Raw genomic sequence first — 20,981 nt, 5'->3', positions numbered from 1 at the left:
CTCCGGAAGTACGTCAAAGTGACGTCACAATTGCAGTTTTTTGAAATTCTAAAAATCTGTGCTCTCACTATCAGTCTAGTTTGATAAAATTTTTTGTATTGAGTTGTCTAACTTGTTTGTACTTTATTTAAAATTAAAATGTTTCATTATTATCCACAATGAACACTCAGGATGTGACGTCACTAACTGTCACTTTCAGTTTGCTCAAATTATTTGATGGTGGGACGCGGCCTTTAAGCTTTTCTCCAGTGTGTGTGATATCAAATGCGTTTTCAAACTACCTTTTAGAGATTTTCATTATGTTTTAAGAAAATCCTAAAATAAAAATGAAACTAAAAATTTTTGATGCAAAAAACCAATGTGTAACAAATAATACACAAATAATGTCGTGGCCATTTCGATTACATTTTATACAATTGAGGATGTTTTCGAAGTCCTCCTTTTGTCCACAAAATAGAATAAAAAGTTGGATTTATAGTTTGACGTAGCGTAGACGTAGACGCAACGGAGACGCACTGGAAAAGATCAACACCGAATTTTGTGTACTCGTGTTTATAAATGAACGCAAGCGCCTGACGGAACGTAAGAGAAACGTAACGGAACGGAAGAGTTCACCAACTTTCATCTTTTACAGTGCGTTTCTTACGTCTGGCCAATCAAAAGGAAGAATTTTGTTCTGTCACCCAAAGTGGACACGCCCTCATCAATTTTGTAAAGTTAAAGTTGTTTATCAACATATTTGAATTTTTAATTATTTGTTAATACAATGGATGTTAAGTTATTAATTTAATAAAAATATATCATAGTCATTTCAATATTTCAGATAAATATGAGTTGTTTATTAGCCTAATTCGGGGTTATCCACACATATTATATGATAGGTAAATCCAATAAACATTTTAAAGACCAGGAAATGAAACAAAATAGTTGGAAATCCCACGGCATGCGGCACCAAGGAGCATACCTTTGTTTATTTCCTAATCCATGTAACACACGAAACAGATAAATATTATAATAAATAACAGTATAAGTATAAATAAATAAACACAAAGTTTGTTTACTGTTCGTATAATTTATAGACTGTTGTTGAATTTTAGAATTAAGTCATTGTTTACTCTTTCTACTCATGCGCAAAAATTCCGCTACGTCGAATTAGAAATTAACATATTTTCTTACGTTTCCAGTCCGTTTCTTACGTCTCCGTTGCGTCTACGTCTAAGCTACGTCAAACTATAGATCCAACTTTATGTTCAATTTCCGATTTCGAAATAATTAAATGTTTTACATAATCTCTGTATAACAGAAACAGGTAATTAAAGTTCTTATCCATATATTTATTTTTTATTAAATTTTCCACGTAATATAATACATAAACTTCACAGTTCCAGTCATCAGATTCAGATTGCACTGAATAAGATGTTTCCTGAAGGAGAAACTTTTTGGCACGGTAATTTTCATTAAAGTTTAAAAGCACTGAAATTTTGCGAAAATAAGACTCAGATCTCCTTTTACTTTGAAATTTTGAATCGTAATATTGTACTATACTTCTTTCGATGTCAATTCAACATCGTCAAAATGATAACTCATAATTTTATGCAATAATCAATTGTGAAGTTATTGAGTTACATTTATAAAGAATTTTCCTTTGTAATAACTTTAACTAATTCTTTAACAGTTGGAGCAGAACATATTGAATGATAATTTAAATTGTGGTCTTCATTTTGAAATGCCTTTTCACTATTATAATGTTCTAAATCCTCTTTTTGCTTGGCATCATCTTTTTCCCCTTTGGGAGCGTTCAAGTATTACGTAACGCAATTTTTAGAGTTTTGACCCCCCTCCCCCCCATGTAACGCACCGTAACGTTTTTATGTACCCCCTCCCCCTACCTAAACGTTACGTAACACCCAAGTGACCATTTGAACCTAAATGGAAAACTAGGTTGCGAAAAGTACCGGAAACCCGGTAAAAGAACTTTGTTATTATTTTAATCGCAATGGAGGTAATAATAAAAACGTACAATCATCATCCAGCCTCAAAAGTCCACTGCTGAACATAGGCCTCCTCCCCTCGTTTCCAACCACGTCTATCCTGCGCCGCGCTCATCCAGTTTTTATTTAGCTTTCTTACGTCGTCTGTCCATCTTGTAGGCGGTCAACCGACGCTTCTCTTGTCTTCTCTTGGCCTCCATTCCAATAACCTTTTTGTCCATCGCCCATCTGTCATTCTGGCTATGTGTCCGGCCCATCTCCACTTCAACCTGGCTATCCTTTTGATGACGTCAGTCACCTTTGTTCTTCTCCTGATTTCTTCGTTTTTGATTTTGTCTCGCAGACTTATTCCTAACATTGGCCGCTCCATTCTTCTCTGCGTTACTCTTAGTTTGGTAGCCGAGGCTTTAGGTAAGGTAAGTGTTTCTGATCCTTATGTCAAGACTGGGAGGACGCACTGATCAAATACCTTTCTCTTTAGGCATGTGGGTAACTCACTTTTAAAAGTTTCTGTTTTCCAAATGCTGCCCACCCAAGAACGGTTCTTCTTTTTAGTTCATGTGTCTGGTTATCCCTGCCAATCGTAATTTCATGTCCCATGCCATGAGATATGTCCAAAACTTAGAATAATAATCTTTTATTACTAATTTTACATTTACATTTTCCCTGCTTGGCCCCATCCTTACATACATTTTTAGCTTCATCCTTTATTGTTCTCATGCATTCTTCTATTTTATCTTTTTTAATAAAAACTTAAAAGAAAATAACATATTTATTATTTCAATATTATATTTTGCTTAGTAAAAATTTTGGTATAACAAATAATATACGATGTTGCCAGTAGTTTCGGAAAAATAGTGAAAAAAATGTGTAAAACTTTTTGTTCTTCAACGCCCTGTATCGTGAAAACGCATGCCGTTACAAAAATTTTATACTAAGCAAACCCCAATTATTTTTCAGTTTTTCACCTATCTTAGAGATCGCGTTACCTTTTCCTGAAACACCCTGTATATATAAGAATGCACTTATGGAATAAAATTATTTCTGTCCTTGTTTTAATCAATTTTAAAAACGCTGAGACCCGTAGATTTTCATATATAAAAATGTGTGCTTTTTAAACATAAATTTAAATGTACAGGGTGATTCATGCAAGCCTACCGTAGTCCATAAGCTTTATTTTTTAACACCCTGTATAATTTTATATTTTTAAAAGCTGCTTAACAATCTGATTTCATGGTCTTTATGAATAATACATGGTTGATCATATAAAATTATAATGTATGGAAACCACTTATGGAATAAAATTGTTGTCATGTGTCATTATTTTAGAAAATTATAAAAACACTTGGATACGTCAACTTTTAAATTCAACTATGGACTATTTAAACATAAATTTGAATATACAGGGTGATTCACTCAAGTCTAGCATAGTCCATTATCTTTAATTTTAATTAAACACCCTGTATATTTTTGTTTTTAGAAGCTGCTTAACAACCTCATCTCAAAAATGTGTATTATGTAGGGTCTATTATGAATAAAAGGTGAAATTTTGAAATTATGTATAATTTTCGTCAAGATATTAATCACATAAAACTTTGAAATTAATAATTATTCAGGAATCACACTTTAAATAAGGGTATTATTTTTTTTAAATATCTATCAATTTTCTAAACTAAGTATCAATATAGTGGTTTTGTATTTAATGCTTTTTATTTAACCTTTTCACTGCGGGAACCGGATATATACGTAAAATAACATCGTGCCCGTATTACGGGAACCGGCTAAATACGCGTAACTTTTTTCGGCATTCGCTGCGGAAACCGTATAAATCAGATATTGTTTGCGTATTGTATGTTGCCCATAGAAGCGAGTTAGGCATGTGATATCAAAATTTACAATACATTTAAAAATTTTATACTTTACTGCGGGAGCCGTACAAATCCGCAACTTTTTTCACTGGTACGCACTCTCAAGGATTTACTGGTAAAATCTTAGAATTTCCCTTCGCCGTCTTTATGTAGGATAGTTTTATCGGCTTATTCCATTTCAGTTTAAAGGCAAGCGTCCACAGACCCGCATCGTACGCAACGGATTTTAGTTTGCCTTGTACAGAAACTTATGTAACCGCGTCCACTGATCCGCATCGTACGGATCGCATTTTCGATCGTCAAACTAAAATCCGTTGCGTACGATGCGGGTCTGTGGACGCTTGGCTTAAGAATTCAATTGTTTGAATTAAAGCTGCTGTAGTAAATGCAATAAAACTGATATAAAATTTCACAGAACGGCTCAGGTAAGAAATAGGTACCTATTCAAATTGAAATCATTTTATTAGTACCTATTGTATTAATTAGCTGATAGTAAAAACGGTACCGTATTGTCATTGTATAACTAGACAATAAAGTTAGTAAGCTACATTGTGTAGTTAAACAATGGTATTGTTAAAAAATTATTTAAAAGATTATAATTTGCTACCTGAAACTTCGGAAAATAAATTAGACGGAAATGAAAGACTTGTCAAAAACATATTATCTGGATTATTTATAGAATTTATATTGACTTGACCATTTGGAGAACAGTTTACCATATACATATTTTAAGAATATTCAAAGGAGATGGAAATTACAGACTGGTTAAATTTAGACAAAAGAGATTACTTCTTTCAAGCCCAAAATGAATTTTACATCCCTCCTCCAGTTTGCATGAGCTTACGTCTTTTGCTACTACCACAGCTAGTACGATAATAGCGGTGATTGATAAATATACAAATTATCATTCCACGACCGTGTTTTGCCCCATTCTGTACTTGTAGTGTATTTTGTACAAAAATAAGTGAGTACTTCTTAAATTTAGAGTTCTTATATACATTCGTGACTAAAAAAAGAAATTGCTTAGTGAAATGGCTCGTAACCGCAAATATCTCAACGAAAGTGAACTTTATGAAATTTTAATGGAAAGTGACAGTGGAAATGAGTGTATTCTTTCAGACTCTCAGAAAATGGTAATGAAGAGACTGTACCATCCCAGGTACCATCTTCAACACAGGTTAGTGAAAATAGCGCTTCAACTTCAGAAGCTACAGTTGAGTCCGCGAGTCTTTACCCGTGCGTCATTAATACCTGGCAAGATAAACACATACTTTTTATCTAGCATCATTCTCTTCCATGCATGGAACTCATGACAAACCAGCTGCCGTTTGTTATTAAGTAACAACCCATGTTATTTTTATGAACCATCTAGACTCAGTGCATTGAAAAGAGATAGGTACAAAAAAAGACGATTCGGTATGTTTTCATATTTTAAGCACAATTTGTTTGACGTTTCTGATTTGTTTAATTTTGTGGCTGTCAGTCAGTTGAACTTTTTGCGGTTTTTGTCGAATTTTTGAGTTTTGAAGTTTCTTTATATTACACAAACAGTTGTTTTCACAACTAATTTTATATTGGGCTTTGAAATTTTAAGGTAAATAATTATATTTAGGCAATTAATATTTAAAACATACAAAGCTAACGTCATTCACACAGTAAAGAAATGACTGTGTTTAGATTTTCGTCAAAGTGAATAAAATAACAAAAATAAAATATGTTATTGGATTTTTTTATAAATTGTTTATTTATTTATTAATCAATAATAATAAAAGAATTTATTAAGCTACTCCAAATGTAGCTGTAATTCTGCGCAAAAATTTTGAAGCAAAACTTACATTTGACATTCTATATATTTGATAACGTCAAATTTTATAATAAAACCCGTAATCGGAACAGTAGCCACTTTCTGTCAGTTGTTGTTGCGTGAAATAGATTTCTGACTTATTTCGTATGCTTTAAGTGATGACGCACGGGTAAAGACTCGCGGACTCAACTGTACGTCTCTTCCACAATCTAAACGGCGTAAATATGAAAAGATTCCGTTATATAAATGGGAAAAGGGAGATCTGCAACCAACTGTTCATAGTTTTAATGACAATAGATCGGGGTGTTTGAATGACAATTTAAAAAGTAATCCAAGTATTTTAAATAGTTTCAAAACATTTTTTTCTGAGGACTTTGTGAAAGCTATTGTGGTTGAAATTAACAATTTTTACATATACGTTGTGCTACATAGTGACATTGAACAACATTCTCGTGTTGTAAATTGGAAAGACACCGATGTGGATGAAGTGTATTGTTTTCTAGCTGTGTCGTTCCATATGCCCCAAGTGCGAAAACAAAAGATAAATTCTTATTGGTCGACTGACAGTTTCCTCTCTACACCCATTTTTGCCCAAATTATGTCACGTGATAGATATTTAATAATTTAATGCTGTTGAGTATGTTACATTTTTCAGACAACAATACCGTTAATAACGAAGACTCCCTCTTTAAGCTGCGAATGGTTGTAGACCATTTAAAAACCTCTTTTCGTAATTTTATGTATCCTTTCAGAAACATTTGTATCGACGAAAGCTTGATGCTTTATAAGGGTAGACTAGCATTTAAACAATATATACCCTCTAAAAGACATAGATTTGGAATTAAATTCTTTGTTTTATGTGACTGTGAGACAGGCTACATTTTGGACTTTGTTATTTATACTGGGTCTAATACCGACATTAAAATCTTCGACAAAGACCTAAAAATTTCTGGTAATATTGTATATACGTTAATGGAGCCTTATTTGAATAAAGGTCATACGTTGTATGTGGACAACTGGTACACCAGGTCGCTCTTATTCGACAAGCTGCATAAAGATAAGACGAATGCGTGTGGCACGGTAAAATCAAATAGACAACATATGCCACCCATGACAGAAAACCTAGGTAAAGGTCAAGTAGTTGGCTACAAGACTACAGATATGCAGGCACGCCTCAGGCACTGAAGTGGTTAGATAGACGTCCAGTTACAATGCTTACAACACTTCACTCCAGCAAGATGAAAGATAGTGGTAAACAAACTAAGGACAATGTTGCTATACAGAAACCAGAATGTGTACTGGATTATAATTGTAATATGGGGACTGTCGACAAAACCGACATGCTTCTCAGTAGTACTGAATCTGTCAGAAAGTCAATTAAGTGGTATAAGAAGTTATTTTTTCATTTGTTGGACTTATCTTTATTAAATTCTCATGCCTTATACAATATTACAAGTGGAAAAAGCATTCCACTTGCAGATTTTGAGTTAGCTCTTGTCAAAGAAATTATTGCTGAACATAAGAAAAGAAAATCAAACCTCGTGCCTCCACCAGTCGTAAACCAGAAGATGCTCATTCACCATTACGCCTTATTGAGAGACACTTTCCAGCAATGTATCAGGCCACCGAACAAAATAAAAGACCACCATCTAAACGCTGTGTTGTATGTGCAAAGCATAACATTCGAAAAGAAACAGGCTATACGTGCATACCATGTAATGTGCCTCTCTGCGTTACACCATGCTTTGAAAGATATCATTGTATAAAAAAATTTTAATTTTATTTTTTTTGTAAGTAGTCTGGACTTTTATTTATATTTTACATTTGAATGTTTTGTGCACCACTTGTTCGTAGTTTTTTAACTTGTTGCTACAATTACTCATAATAAATAAAATAATGATACATTTTTCTGCGCATTTATTTTTTTTATAATTCAATAATCTAACAGGAACAAATTTAGCAATCACTTCTACAAAATTGTAAATACAGTACTGAATACACTGCGTTAACCGTATTTATACGCAATAGTACTACATCGACTGACTGCGGCAACCGCATTGATCAGCACAGGCATGAAACAGCCGTACCAGAGACCATACTACGTTTATAACTAGCCGCAGTGAAAAGGTTAAAGATATTTTTAAATAATTTTAAAAGTTGCGTATTTAACAATTTCAGAAAACTTACATGAATTATGAACATGTACTTCCCTCTGCAACCTCTAAATAACATATGTATCTTTTAATCTTTTGTTGTGTAGAGAGGTACATCTTTAATTATTGCAAACACATGTTACTGTGCTTCATCTGTGTTACAAATTTTAAGATTTTGTCTCTTGAATAGGTACATACTATTGTCCTGTTGTCGGAACATGAGCGGAGCGTGAGGATGCAACATAATACAATTCAGGGGTCTATGTAAAACATAAAAGAAAAAGGTACTATTGTCCTGTTGTCGGAACATGAGCGGAGCGTGAGGGTGCAACATAATACAATTCAGGGGTCTATGTAAAACATAAAAGAAATTCCGTAGTTTTTTTTTCATTTAAGTTAAAAAAGAATGTTACGTAACGCGCTGTTCGAACCCCCTCCTCCCCATGTAACGCGCCGTAACGTTTTACAAGACCCCCTCACCCCAAACTGCGTTACGTAATGATTGAACGCTCCATTTTTGTTGTTCTTTGTTTTGAAATTTTAAACTACTGTTTGAAGTATTTATGTTTTTTTCCTCGTGTGCACTCTCAAGTGTATTTTCAAATTACTTTTTGTAGTAAATTGCTTTAAACAAATTTCACACTTGTATGGTTTTTCTCCAGTGTGCACTCTCAAATGTGTTTTCAAATTACCTTTCAGAGAAAACTGCTTCAGACAAATTTCACACTGGTAAGGCTCCTCTCCAACGTGCAGCTTTTTGTGTTCATCCAACGGACTTTTATGAGTAAACAGCTTAAAACAAATTTCACACTTGTACGGTTTTTCTCCAGTGTGCACTCTCAAGTGTCCTTTCAAATTACACTTAAGAGAAAACTGCTTAAAACAAATTTCACACTTATACTGTTTTTCTCCAGTGTGCAATATCAAATGTGTGTTTAAATTACTTTTCTGAGAAAACTGCTTAAAACAAATTTCACACTTGTACTGTTTTTCTCCAGTGTGCAATATCAAATGTGTGTTTAAATTACCTTTCAGAGAAAACTGCTTAAAACAAATTTCACACCGGTAAGGCTCTTCTCCAACGTGCAGTTTTATGTGTTCATCCAACGTATTTTTATGAGTAAACAGCTTAAAACAAATTTCACACTTGTGCGGTTTTCCTCCAGTGTGCACTCTCAAGTGTATTTTCAAATTACTTTTTGTAGTAAATTGCTTTAAACAAATTTCACACTTGTATGGTTTTTCTCCAGTGTGCACTCTTAAGTGTCCTTTCAAATTACACTTCAGAGAAAATTGCTTAAAACAAATTTCACACCGGTAAGGCTCTTCTCCAACGTGCAGTTTTATGTGTTCATTCAACGGATTTTTATGAGTAAACAGCTTAAAACAAATTTCACACTTATACGGTTTTTCTCCAGTGTGCACTCTTAAGTGTCCTTTCAAATTACACTTCAGAGAAAACTGCTTAAAACAAATTTCACACTTATACTGTTTTTCTCCAGTGTGCAATATCAAATGAGTGTTTAAATTACTTTTCTGAGAAAACTGCTTAAAACAAAGTTCACACTTATAAGGCTTTTCTTTAGTGTGTATTCTCAAATGAGTTTTCAATTTATCAGCTTGACTAAACTGCTTAAAACAAATTTCACACTTGTGAGGTTTTTCTCCAGTGTGCACTCTCAAATGTTTTTTCAAAGTACCTGCTTGGCTAAACTGTTTAAAACAAATTGTACACTTGTGAGATCTTTCCCTAGTGTGCACTACCAAATGTGATTTCAAACTAATTGCTGTGGAAAACGGCTTAAAACAAATTTCACACTTAAAATCATTTTGTCCAGTATGTGTTTCCAAATGTGTGTTGAGACTACTTTTATGAGAATACTGCTTAAAACAAATTTCGCACTTGTAAGACTTTTCTCCAGTGTGTCTTACCAAATGCGTTTTCAGACTAGCTTTTAGAGAAAACCGCATAAAACAAATTTTACACTTATAAGGCTTTTCTCCAGTGTGCACACTCAAATGACTTTTCAAATTATATTCGTGAATAAATTGCTTGCCACAAATTTCGCACTTATAAGGTTTTTCTCCAGAATGTAATATCAAATGTGTTTGCAAATTACATTTCTTAGAAAACTGCTTTAAACAAATTTTACACTTGTAAAGCTTTTCTCCAATGTGGGTTTTTATGTGTTGTTCCAGTAGATTTGCCTGAGTAAATTGCTTAAAACAAATTTTACATTTGCTAGTAGAATGTTTTAATGATGTTGCTACAGTGTTTGCACTGATTTGTTGTTCTGTAGCGCACTCAAGTTTAGTTTTCGTGATTTCCATTATGTTTTGAGAAAACCCTAAAACAAAAATGAAACTATAAATTTTTTTATGCAAAAACTAATGTGTAACACAAACAGTAATACAATTTAGTAATAATAATAATTATTATTAAATTTTCATGCTTCAGAAGTCAAACGGTGTAAGTCAAGTCCTCCCAAAAAATGACTTATAGTCCAGGGCGCATCTGTTTTGAGATGGACGTTGAGAGGTGACTAAATTTTTTTTGCAGAAATTGCGTGAAAATAACACAAATAAAAATATTTGAATTATCCTCCCACTCAAAATGGTCCGGAACATTGTTTAAATAATCAAAAGGTCAAAATATGAAGGAAAATTCGATTTTTTATTGGTTTTTTGATTATAACTTTAAAACTATTCATTTCTGAGAAAAGTTGTACTGACATAAAAGTTGCGTAATTAAATTTCCTACAAAATAGAATTCGTTAAAAATTTAATAAGTAGTCACCCTTGTTGAAAATAGCAATAATTGCGAAAAAAACCATACAAAAACAAGTATTCGCATTTTACGTTTTTCAACCATTTATGCTACACTTAGGACCTTCATATTTCACCCAGAAAATCTTTATGATATAGTAAAATAACACTGTAAATTTCAGTAAGATCGGTTTAATAGATTTTGCAAAATAAATTTTGCAATCCAGCTTTCGCAAAAAAAATTAATTTTTTTATAATGTTGCAAGCAGATAGCAAGTTGAATTTTTTTTGTTTATAGAAGTGTACTGTACCTTTCATTTGCAATTTGCAAAATTAAAATCGATTAATTACCACGGCGTCAGAAATTTTTTTAAATGAACAATAATTTTTGGTGCTACGCGCAGGACAGCGGTGTTCGATTCACACAAGTTGATTTCCACCAAAATTTCTTCCAATCTTTATCTAATATATTATTTTCTTACTCTATATTTTCTTGTATTTTTAATATTTTAATTCCACAAAAATCAAACTAATTTTATTATTGTTTGTGAAATATTGTTTAAACAATTGCATATGTTTAAAAATAATAAACTTTTATTCTCTAAGTTAAAATATATGAATAAAGAAAGTTTTTGCTAAAAAAAGTGTTATTTCAAAGCATATGGTATGTGTTTTTATTTTGCAATAAACAAATTTATTTATTTATATCGAAATGTAATAAAAATTAAAATGTATTAATCATTATCAAAGGTCATTGGAATGCCCAATCAAAGCAAACTATCCGCTGTCCTGCGCGTAGCACCAATAATTGAAGGGCTCGGGTGAAGATAATGGTAAGTCACATTTCTGCAAATGTCCAGAAACTCAACTTAAAAGTTTACCAATTAATTACTCTGTTGTAATGACATTTGTCAGAGCAGTATTTTCACATGTATATTTGTTAATCTTCTAACTAGCTTATTTTAACTTCACGGCTGAAAATGAAGATTAGTTTTATTAGTAAAACAATACTTTGAATAAAAAACACTGTAGATACCATTTTTTACGTTTATTGAATTGCACGTAGGTTATAAAAATAAAACAGATATACTTAACAATGTTATTAGAAATAAGCACAAGAAACAATAATAGAAATAAGAAATACATTACAGGGACTTTGCAAATAGCGACCTGTAAAACTCGTGATGAACGCTGGGAATCCATTCCAAACACGAAAGTACATGTTCAAGTTTACTAGGTTCAATACCAAGCCGTGTAGCATATTTTTTCTGAATATCTTGAATAAAATGTTCTTGTAGGATCCCAGTTCTTCCTCTTTTTTGAATTGAGTATGAATTAAACTCACCATTGTATGTATCAGCGATTTCGATATGTTCAAAGTTTTCAGCAGAGAAGCGCATTCGCACAGCATTTCTAATACTACATGGATTAGCCGGTGTAGATTTGGGTTGTACAAAATAGTTTCTCATTTCAGACACTTTTAAAAAATCTTCTTGATTCATCTTGTAAACGATGAATGGATTTTTCCTTTGGCATGTTCTCAGTATGTTTTCCCACTCAGCTAGAGAATATACATATTGACAATGAGCTCGTATGTATTTTTCTACAACAGCAAAATCTCTGTCCGATGGTAACATTGTGTGTCCAACCTGTGGAAAAATATGTATTATTTCCTTAAAATTTCCCAGAGCTAGTAAACGAAGCCACACTCCAACCAAAGACCAGTTTTTATTTTGGCCGATGCAGTTATCAGAAATAGCTATTAACGTATGTCCTTTAATATTGTGCATTTGGAAATGTTTAAGCAGACAGCTTCCGATCTCGTCTGCGCCTCTAGCAGCGGTTGACTCGTCCCATAAATAAAAGTATCCCTGTGAGGGATACAATGAGTGTATACCGAGATTGTAAGAAAAAAGTTTCTTTTTATAAAATGTAGGACCAGTAGACAATTTGGGGGTTGGAAGTGCTTGTTGAAGGTCAAATGTTATTGCATATGTTTCGTTGTTCTCTTGTGCTGTTTTTGTTGCGTTTTTTATAGCGTCTTGTCCAGCTTTAGCCTTCCTGTGATGCAGTTCTTGCTTCAATTTTAGCGCTTGGATTTGTTCCTCATTTCTTTGTATCGTAGCCTCTTTCATACTAACATAGATTGAATCACATATGTGGCACGTGTCAGATTTAGGTGATTTAAATTTAATATTAAAATCCTCGGTAAATACTCTTCGAAACTTATCAGCAGATACACATTCTTGATTTTGAGACAGACATTCAATTTTGTAAACCTCATAACACTTCTCTATTGTATAGTCCATTGTCATAAAATACGTGTTACAGTTGTCATTTCGGGAATAGTGACTCTCATATTTTGATAAAATATGATATGTCTTTCAATAAATTCTTTAAGAAATAGGATGTGTTCAGTAGAAAACTTTTTTTTGTGATTTGCATGACGTCCTCTTCCATCCATTTTCGGCGTTAGTAAACCTTGTTTGATGTTTTTAGCAATATTCTCGACTCTACCCCTATTATGTTGTAGTCCATGAATATTCAGAAATGCTTTCTTACAAATTTGATACCTCGTATTGCCTGTAGCTGTTATTAAATATTCGACAGTGTGACTCCTTCGGGAAGGCGAGTCCTTTGGTTTGGTACTGCGAGCCTTTATTTTAATCTGCATGCATCCAAATAAATACGCATTTTGGGTATTAAAATTATTTATCTCCCAAAACTTCTGAAAAATACTTTTCCTTTCGTCTGCTGATACTACCTCAAAACATTTTCTTTTGCACAAACAATCTTCTCCTATCGATTTTTGTAGTATAACGTTTCCCTTTCCTCTTTTACAAGTATATGATTGACCACTGTTCCGTTTGTTTTGTTGTCGCTGATCAATGTTACATCCGCGTTTCCTTTTTCTTCCTCGAACAGAGTTTTCCTTGTCAGGTTCACCAGATACTGCATTAGTATTGTTGTTGGGCAAAGCTGTAGGCCATATCTTACGATGTTTCTGCAAAAGAAAATAAATTTGTACATACAGAACATTTTTAAACATAAGAAACTTTCGGGTCAATGCATTTTAAATGCATACATTTTTTAGAATCCTGAGAAAAATAATAAGTATTTTTGAAAATTTAAACACAGAATGGAAGATTACATTGTTACCGAAGGTCGAATGTCCCTTAGAATAAACAAAAAGTTTCTTTTGAATAAGATATTTAAAATTAAAAATCACACTAAATTTTCTCTTCATTTTCAGCTCCGTAACTTATTAAAATAAACATTATAGAAGTTTTCAAGTACTTTCGGCCCTCGGTAATAATGTAGTCTTTCATTCGGCGTTTAAATTTTTCAAAAATACTTATTACTTTTCTCAATATTCGAAAAAAATAAATGCATTTAAAAGCATTAGCCCGATCTTTACAATGTATCACTGAACATGTAAATTGATGAAAACAATGGTAACTACTCGTGAATTGGTTATATTCGTTAGTTTCGTCATTATACGTAAAAAATGGTATCTACACAATTACCATTATTTTCATGCTAAATGAAGTTAGAGACAAATATTCAAAAACTTACCTTTTTCTTGCCAATCTCTTCGTTAAAACTGTAGTCTGGATCTTTATCGCTATCATCGCATTCAGAACTACCATTTGTGTCACATATTTCTTGCAAATTTCTCTTATTTTGTTCACACAACAACTTAGTGTTCGCCGCCATGATGACAGATACCATTATATTCGTCACGACGACTGTTAGTTACCAGAATGTTAGGGTGCTACTGTAGCGCCATCTATCAAGATATCGATAAATCTTCACAAGGAATCTATTTCTAGCCACATTTACCATTAATTCCATATAAAAAGTAGATTTCGCCAAAAATGTTAGATACCATTATCTTCACCCGAGCCCTTCAATTAATGTTTATTTAAAAAAATTCCTGACGCCGTGGTAGTTAATCAATTTTAATTTTGCAAATTGCAAATGAAAGGTACAGTACACTTCTATGCGCAAAAAAAATTCAACTTGCTATCGGCTTTATTTTCAGTCCTGTAACATTTTGAAAAAACGAATTTTTTTTTGCGAAAGCTGGATTGCAAAATTTATTTTGCAAAATCTATTAAACCGATCTTAATGAAATTGACAGTATTGTTTACTGTATCATATAGTTTTTCTGGGTAAAATATGAAGTTCCTAAGTGTAACATAAATGGTTGAAAAACGTAAAATGCGAATACTTGTTTTTGTATGGTTTTTTCGCAATTATTGCTATTTTGCAACAAGGGTGACTATTTTATAAATTTTTAACCAATTGTATATTGTAGGAAATTTAATTGCGCAACTTTTATGTTAGTACAACTTTTCTCGCAAATGCATACTTTTAAAGTTATAATCAAAAAACGAAGAAAAAAATCTAATTTTTCCTTCATTGTTTGACATTTTGATTATTTAAACAATGTTCCGGACCTTTTTGAGGGGGAGGATAACTCAAATATTATTATTGGAGTTATTTTCAAGCAATTTCTGAAAAAAAATTTGAGTCACCTCTCAACGTCCAAATGTACTAATATTTTTACAGATGCGCCCTGGTCCATTATGAGATGTATGAAACACCAAAGAATACACCAACGACAAATAGCTTGTCTTTGTTTGTATTTATGAATATAATACTTATATATTATGATCAATAAAGACGGTTTATTTATTTTTAATGGCTCCTCATTTTTCTGCAACAATTTTCACAAACATCTTATTATCTCATTTCAACCATTTATTGACTTACGCCGATTAGCTCTGAGGCATCGAATTAATACAATAATAAATAAAACTAAAGCGACAGGTAATGACATCTAGAGAAATATAATATGATTTTTTTAAGAAAAACATTCCATTGTCTAACATCGGTAGTATAGTGATTTCCTGTGAGCCGATGAGTTAAGTCTGTTTTAGACTATAACATAAAATGATATAAGAAAATGGTATACTAATGTATACTATGGTATACTATTCATGTCACAATGTAAAACAGGAAACAAAATCTGTTAACAGAAAATGTTATACAAATTAGAACATGTCATATTTGATAACAATTTTTAGTACACAGTCTACACAGGCGCAGTTAGGTTATTTTCGTTATACTGTCACATTGGTTCTTTTAAGGTAAACTTTTCTTTTAAGAAATGTTACAATGGAAGCAGCTGATAATAATAGAGTTTTCTTATCCATCATATAACATATCTTTGTAACATAAAATATCAAAGATAAAACTAACTAGGTTAAATGTTGAGGAAAATGAGGTTAAAATTAGGTAACAGTACATGTACCATCACAAAAATATAAAAAAGTACTTTTTTAGCATGTAATCCGCAGAATCATATACCTAACATATTCTAATAGCAAAAAGTGACAATGTAATACACAAAACTTCTTGTCTTAATATTGTACACAATAATTTCATGTAAATTTTTGTTATATCATTTTCTGTTAACAAAAAAAAGTATAGTATAAAACAGTCTTAAACGGGATTAAATAGTTTTAGCCAGCTCTGTTAGGCGGCGTTCATACTCGGGCTATAAAAGATTAGCGATATATCGTAAACGAGAGGCGATACGCACAAACAAATACTTAAAATCACCCGTGTTGAGCTGCCCCCCCCCCCCACTTGCAAAAATCAAAAAACAAATAGCCCTGATTTATGAGCTCTCATATTCCGCAAACTAAAAATTTTGAGCTCGTTCCACTGAGCAGGAATTTGATACTTTAGTGGGGGGGGCTGAGTCAGGCCCCCCCCCACTACTTAAAAATAGGAATATTGAATCGGTTTTTGCGGCAGAATTATGAGCTATTTATGAGCTCTTGAAATTATATAGTTACGATTTTTGAGCTCATCCCCTTCACCCCCAAACAACCCTTTAATTGATTTAACTTAAGAAAAAATGCTGAGAAAACTTAAAATATATCGTATTGCGGATATAATTCCTATAGCTTATATACTCTAAGAATAAACTATTAAATCACGTGCATTTCGATTATTGAGCTACAACCCCTTCGCAAGAAAACCACCCTATCTTCCCGGCTTAAGAGAAAGTTGTACTTAAAATGCATTAAACTAATTATTTGGCGACTATATATCATTGAATAATTTATAAGCTTCCAATTTACGCGCATTTAAATCAGTAAATTGCAATTTATTTTGTATAGTGCAGTCACTGAAAGTAAAAATCAACGATTACCTTCAATTTCGGTTAACCTTCATCGATTTTCACGAAAATTGGTCAGTGGTTAGAGGATACCTCAAGAAACAAAGGTGACATGGTACCACCTTGCGCCTTTACCCTGAGGGTGGATACCGCCCCTTCTCAGGGGTGAAAATTATTTTATAAAAAATAACTGCACAAATCTATAAAAGAACAAATTATAAGCAAAATTTATTATATAAAGTTATTAAAATAAGTCAATACTTTTTAAGTTATCAAAGATAAAATTTTAATTATTCGTGAAAAAAATGCATGTTTTGAAGCGGTTTTTCGTAAATCACTGAAAAACTGTAAGTTTTTACAAAAAAGTTAATAGTAGTTTAATTCGTATAGCCTACATTCTAAGAATATACTCTTAAATCACGCGCCTTTCAATTATAGAGCTACAACCCCTTCGCAAGAAAATCATCCCATATTCCCGGCTTAAGAGAGAGTTGTACTTAAAATAATTTAAATTAATTATTTGGCGACTACATATCGTTTAATAATTTCTGAGCTTGCAAAATATACGCATCTCAATTATTGAATTGCCATTTTCTTTCTATAGTGCAGTCACTGAAGGTAAAAATCAACTATGACCTTCGATTTCGGTAATTCTCCATTCATTTTTACGAATTAACAATAACAACTGTGGGTTTTAATCTGGGGTATATGTCACCCCTTCTCGGGGGTGAAAATTACTTTATTAAAAATGGCCCCACAAATCGAGAGAGGGACAAATTGTAAGCAAAATTTGTTATATATTGTGATTAAAATAAATCAATACTTTTTGAGTTATTAAAGATCAAATATTTTAATTTTTGTGAAAGAAAATGCATGCTTTAAAGCGATTTTTCATAAATAACTCAAAAACTGTAAGTTTTTACAAAAAAGTTTTCATCACTAAAATTGAAGCTAATAAAAAATATAATAAATTGCTTACTTGAAAAACCCTTTAATGTTAATTTAAAGTAAGTTATTGATAATTAAATGTATATTTTTTTCTGTGACTGTTCAAATCTAAGGATTCAAGCTTACATAACGGGAAAGAGATGCATTTTATAACACTTAGGTACTAAATACTTGTCAAAGTACTTAGAAATACCTATCAAAAATGAGCTCCAGAAAAAGTTGATAGCATCAAAATCCGCTCACCAATTTTCATGAAAATGAATGGAGATTTACTGAAATCGAAAGTCATAGTTGATTTTAACCTTCAGTGTCTGCACCATAGAAAGAAAATGACAAATAAATAATTGAGATGCGTATATTTTGTGAGCTCATAAATTTTTAAACCATACCTAGTCTCAAATAATTAATTTAAATTATTTTAAGTACAACTCCAAGCCGGGAATATGGGATGGTTTTCTTGCGAAGGGGTTGTAGCTCAATAAATCGAAAGGCGCGTGATTTAAGAGTATATTCTTAGAATATAGGCTATACGAATTAAACTACTATTAACTTTTTTGTAAAAACTAACAGTATTTCAGTGGTTTACGAAAAACCGCTTCATAACATGCATTTTTTTCACTAATAATTAAAATCTTTGATCTTTAATAACTTAAAAAGTATTGACTTATTTTATTAACTTTATATAATAAATTTTGCTTTTAATTTGTTCTTTTATTGATTTGTGCAGTTATTTTTAATAAAATAATTTTCACCCCCGAAAAGGGGCGGTATCCACCCTCACAGTAAAGGCGCAAGGTGGTACCATGTCACCTTTGTTTCTTGACGTATCCTCTAACCACAGACCAATTTTCGTGAAAATCGATGAAGGTTCACCGAAATTGAAGGTAATCGTTGATTTTTACCTTCAGTGACTGCACTATACAAAATAAATTGCAATTTACTGATCTAAATGCGCGTAATTTGGAAGCTTATAAATTATTCAATGATATACAGGGTGCGCCAAACCTCTGGTCTTCTTTGATTACGGCTAAACTATGAGATATACAAAAAAATGTTTATAACAAAACTAATGTGTATCAAAGAGGTCTATAATTTAAAATTATTTTCAATTATACAGGGTGAGTCAGAACGACGGTATGAACCAAAGTTGTATTTTTTTAAATGGAACACCCTGTATATTAAATCATTTTTGAATATATTATTTAAAAATATGAAAAATTTGTATTAGGTCTTATAGGCCTAAAGTTAATAATTTTCGAAATATTTACATTTTTATTGAGAAAAATGGTAATATTTATAGGGTTGTGGATTATGTTTCCAAGGAAATAAAAATTTAGGTGATAGGTCAAAGTTTTTAAAATATAGTGTTATTTTTAAATAATTTAATATTTTTTACTTTTAGCCATATAATATACAGTGTGATCACTATTTGCAAATACAAAATTTTCTCATTTTTTTTTAAATGGGACACCCTGTATATTAGTTTTGCGTTTGGTAGTAAATATTACAACCTTTCTTTTGGTATAAGGTTGTATGTACCTAGCATGTTTCGTTTTGTAGATATTTAAAAAAAACTATAGATTTTACGTTTTTTCGGATTTTTTATTTAAAAATTTTTTTGCAAAAAAAATAATTATAATCTGGTTTTAGAAACATACACTAAAATATAAAATATGAAAATAAAAACGTAATTAAAGATTAAAATAAATCGTATGCTAGTACAATTCAATTGAATTTAATAACTTTAAATTATTTTACAAAAAATATTTTACCTTATGGTAGGGGAGCCCAAGCGGGGATTTTTGCAGTTACTCGAGCGCGTCAGATTATCATATGGGGAGAAACCTGGTACCCTGTAGATGTACCTCTACCATATATTAGCTCTTAACACAGGGGAGTTCGTTAAGGGGGGCCCGAAAAAAAAAATCTATCCTTAAAAATACTCGAAATTGTCAGATTAAGATAAGGTAAGTTAAGTACATGCAAAACAGTGTATATTTAAAAAATCTGACGATTTGAGCGGGGCGTAAGGGAATTGGTGAGTCAAAAAATTTCACAAGGAAAAGGCGAATATTTCGCGAAATGAACGTCAGGTCGAAAAACTAAAAACTACACGTTCAATATTTTTCAAAAATCTATCGATAGATACCAAACACGACCCCTCGCAGAGAGGGGTGGGGGGTAAATTTTAAATTTTAAATACAAATCCCGCGATATTTAGCAAAATAAACATCAGATCGAAAAACTGCAAAATACACTTATTTAATATTTTTGAAAAATATATCGAATGGTATCAAACGCGACCCCCCACGGAGGTGGGGTTGGGGGTTACTTTAAAATCTTAAATGGGAGCCCCCATTTTTTATTGCAGATTTGAATTCTCTGCATAAAAATAAGCAACTTTTATTTGAAACATTTTTTCGAATTATGGATAGATGGCGCTATATTCGGAAAAAACGATTAATGGAAATGGAAAATTAAATTAAAAAATGGCAAGCGCCCGCTAAAATGGAAAATTTTACTTAACTTTTTTTGGTTTTAGGACCTAATAATCACAACCTAATAGGTCCCCAAAGCGCTCGAGTGACTGCACATTTAGCATACTTTGCTCCCCTACCATTATTAATGAATACATAAATTAGTTACTAAATTAAATAAACAACCAAATTTTAAATCAATCGTAGTAATTCTTCTACCGCAGCAACTTTCCTGTACCAAATTAATTGTTAGTTATATTGTATTTACGAGTAAGATCAGTTAATAACTTTTTAATTTACCTACATCTTGAGAACGTATAAAGTATGCTTTGAAACAAATGAACGTTATGGAAGTATATTAAGAAGTAAACAGTATCTATGTGCCTACTCGTGTCACAAAAGCTGGTAATAATTTCTAATGGTTTCGCCCAAAACAAATGTCATATCCAAAAATTTTTCGGTTAAAAAATTAAAATTTAAAATATAAAAAATTGTTACAAAAATTTCAACTACAAAAGTATTACCAGTTTTTGTGACACCAGTAAATACTATTTATATTAATAAATAATTTGGATGATACATTTAACATTCATTTGTTTCAAAGCATACATTATAATAATTTTTATATTCTCAAGATGTATGTAAGTAAATTTAAACGGTAAATTAAAAGTTTAACTAAATACAATTTAACTAACAATTAATTTGGTACAGGAAAGTTGCTGTAGTAGAAAAATTACTAAGGTTAATTTAAAATTTGGTTGTTTATTTAATTTAGTAA

The 20,981-nt window shown here is 31.9% G+C and overlaps 1 protein-coding gene across 1 annotated transcript in view; it reads right to left on the bottom strand.

The window, feature by feature from the left end:
* Nucleotides 1-1,313: 1,313 nt before the first annotated feature.
* Nucleotides 1,314-20,981, bottom strand: part of LOC114329491 (zinc finger protein 160-like) — a 59,175-nt gene continuing 39,507 nt past the window's right edge. Inside the window, exon 3 of the mRNA XM_050643790.1 lies at nt 1,314-10,164. Within this exon, the coding sequence (XP_050499747.1) occupies nt 8,378-10,164 (1,787 nt within the window). The 3' untranslated portion in view covers nt 1,314-8,377. The remainder of the gene's footprint in view (nt 10,165-20,981) is intronic.

Source organism: Diabrotica virgifera, chromosome 2 (assembly GCF_917563875.1).
Source record: "Diabrotica virgifera virgifera chromosome 2, PGI_DIABVI_V3a".
Lineage (NCBI taxonomy): Eukaryota > Metazoa > Arthropoda > Insecta > Coleoptera > Chrysomelidae > Diabrotica > Diabrotica virgifera.
Note: the sequence above shows the minus strand (reverse complement) of the source record. Positions and strands in the feature narration are given on the sequence as shown.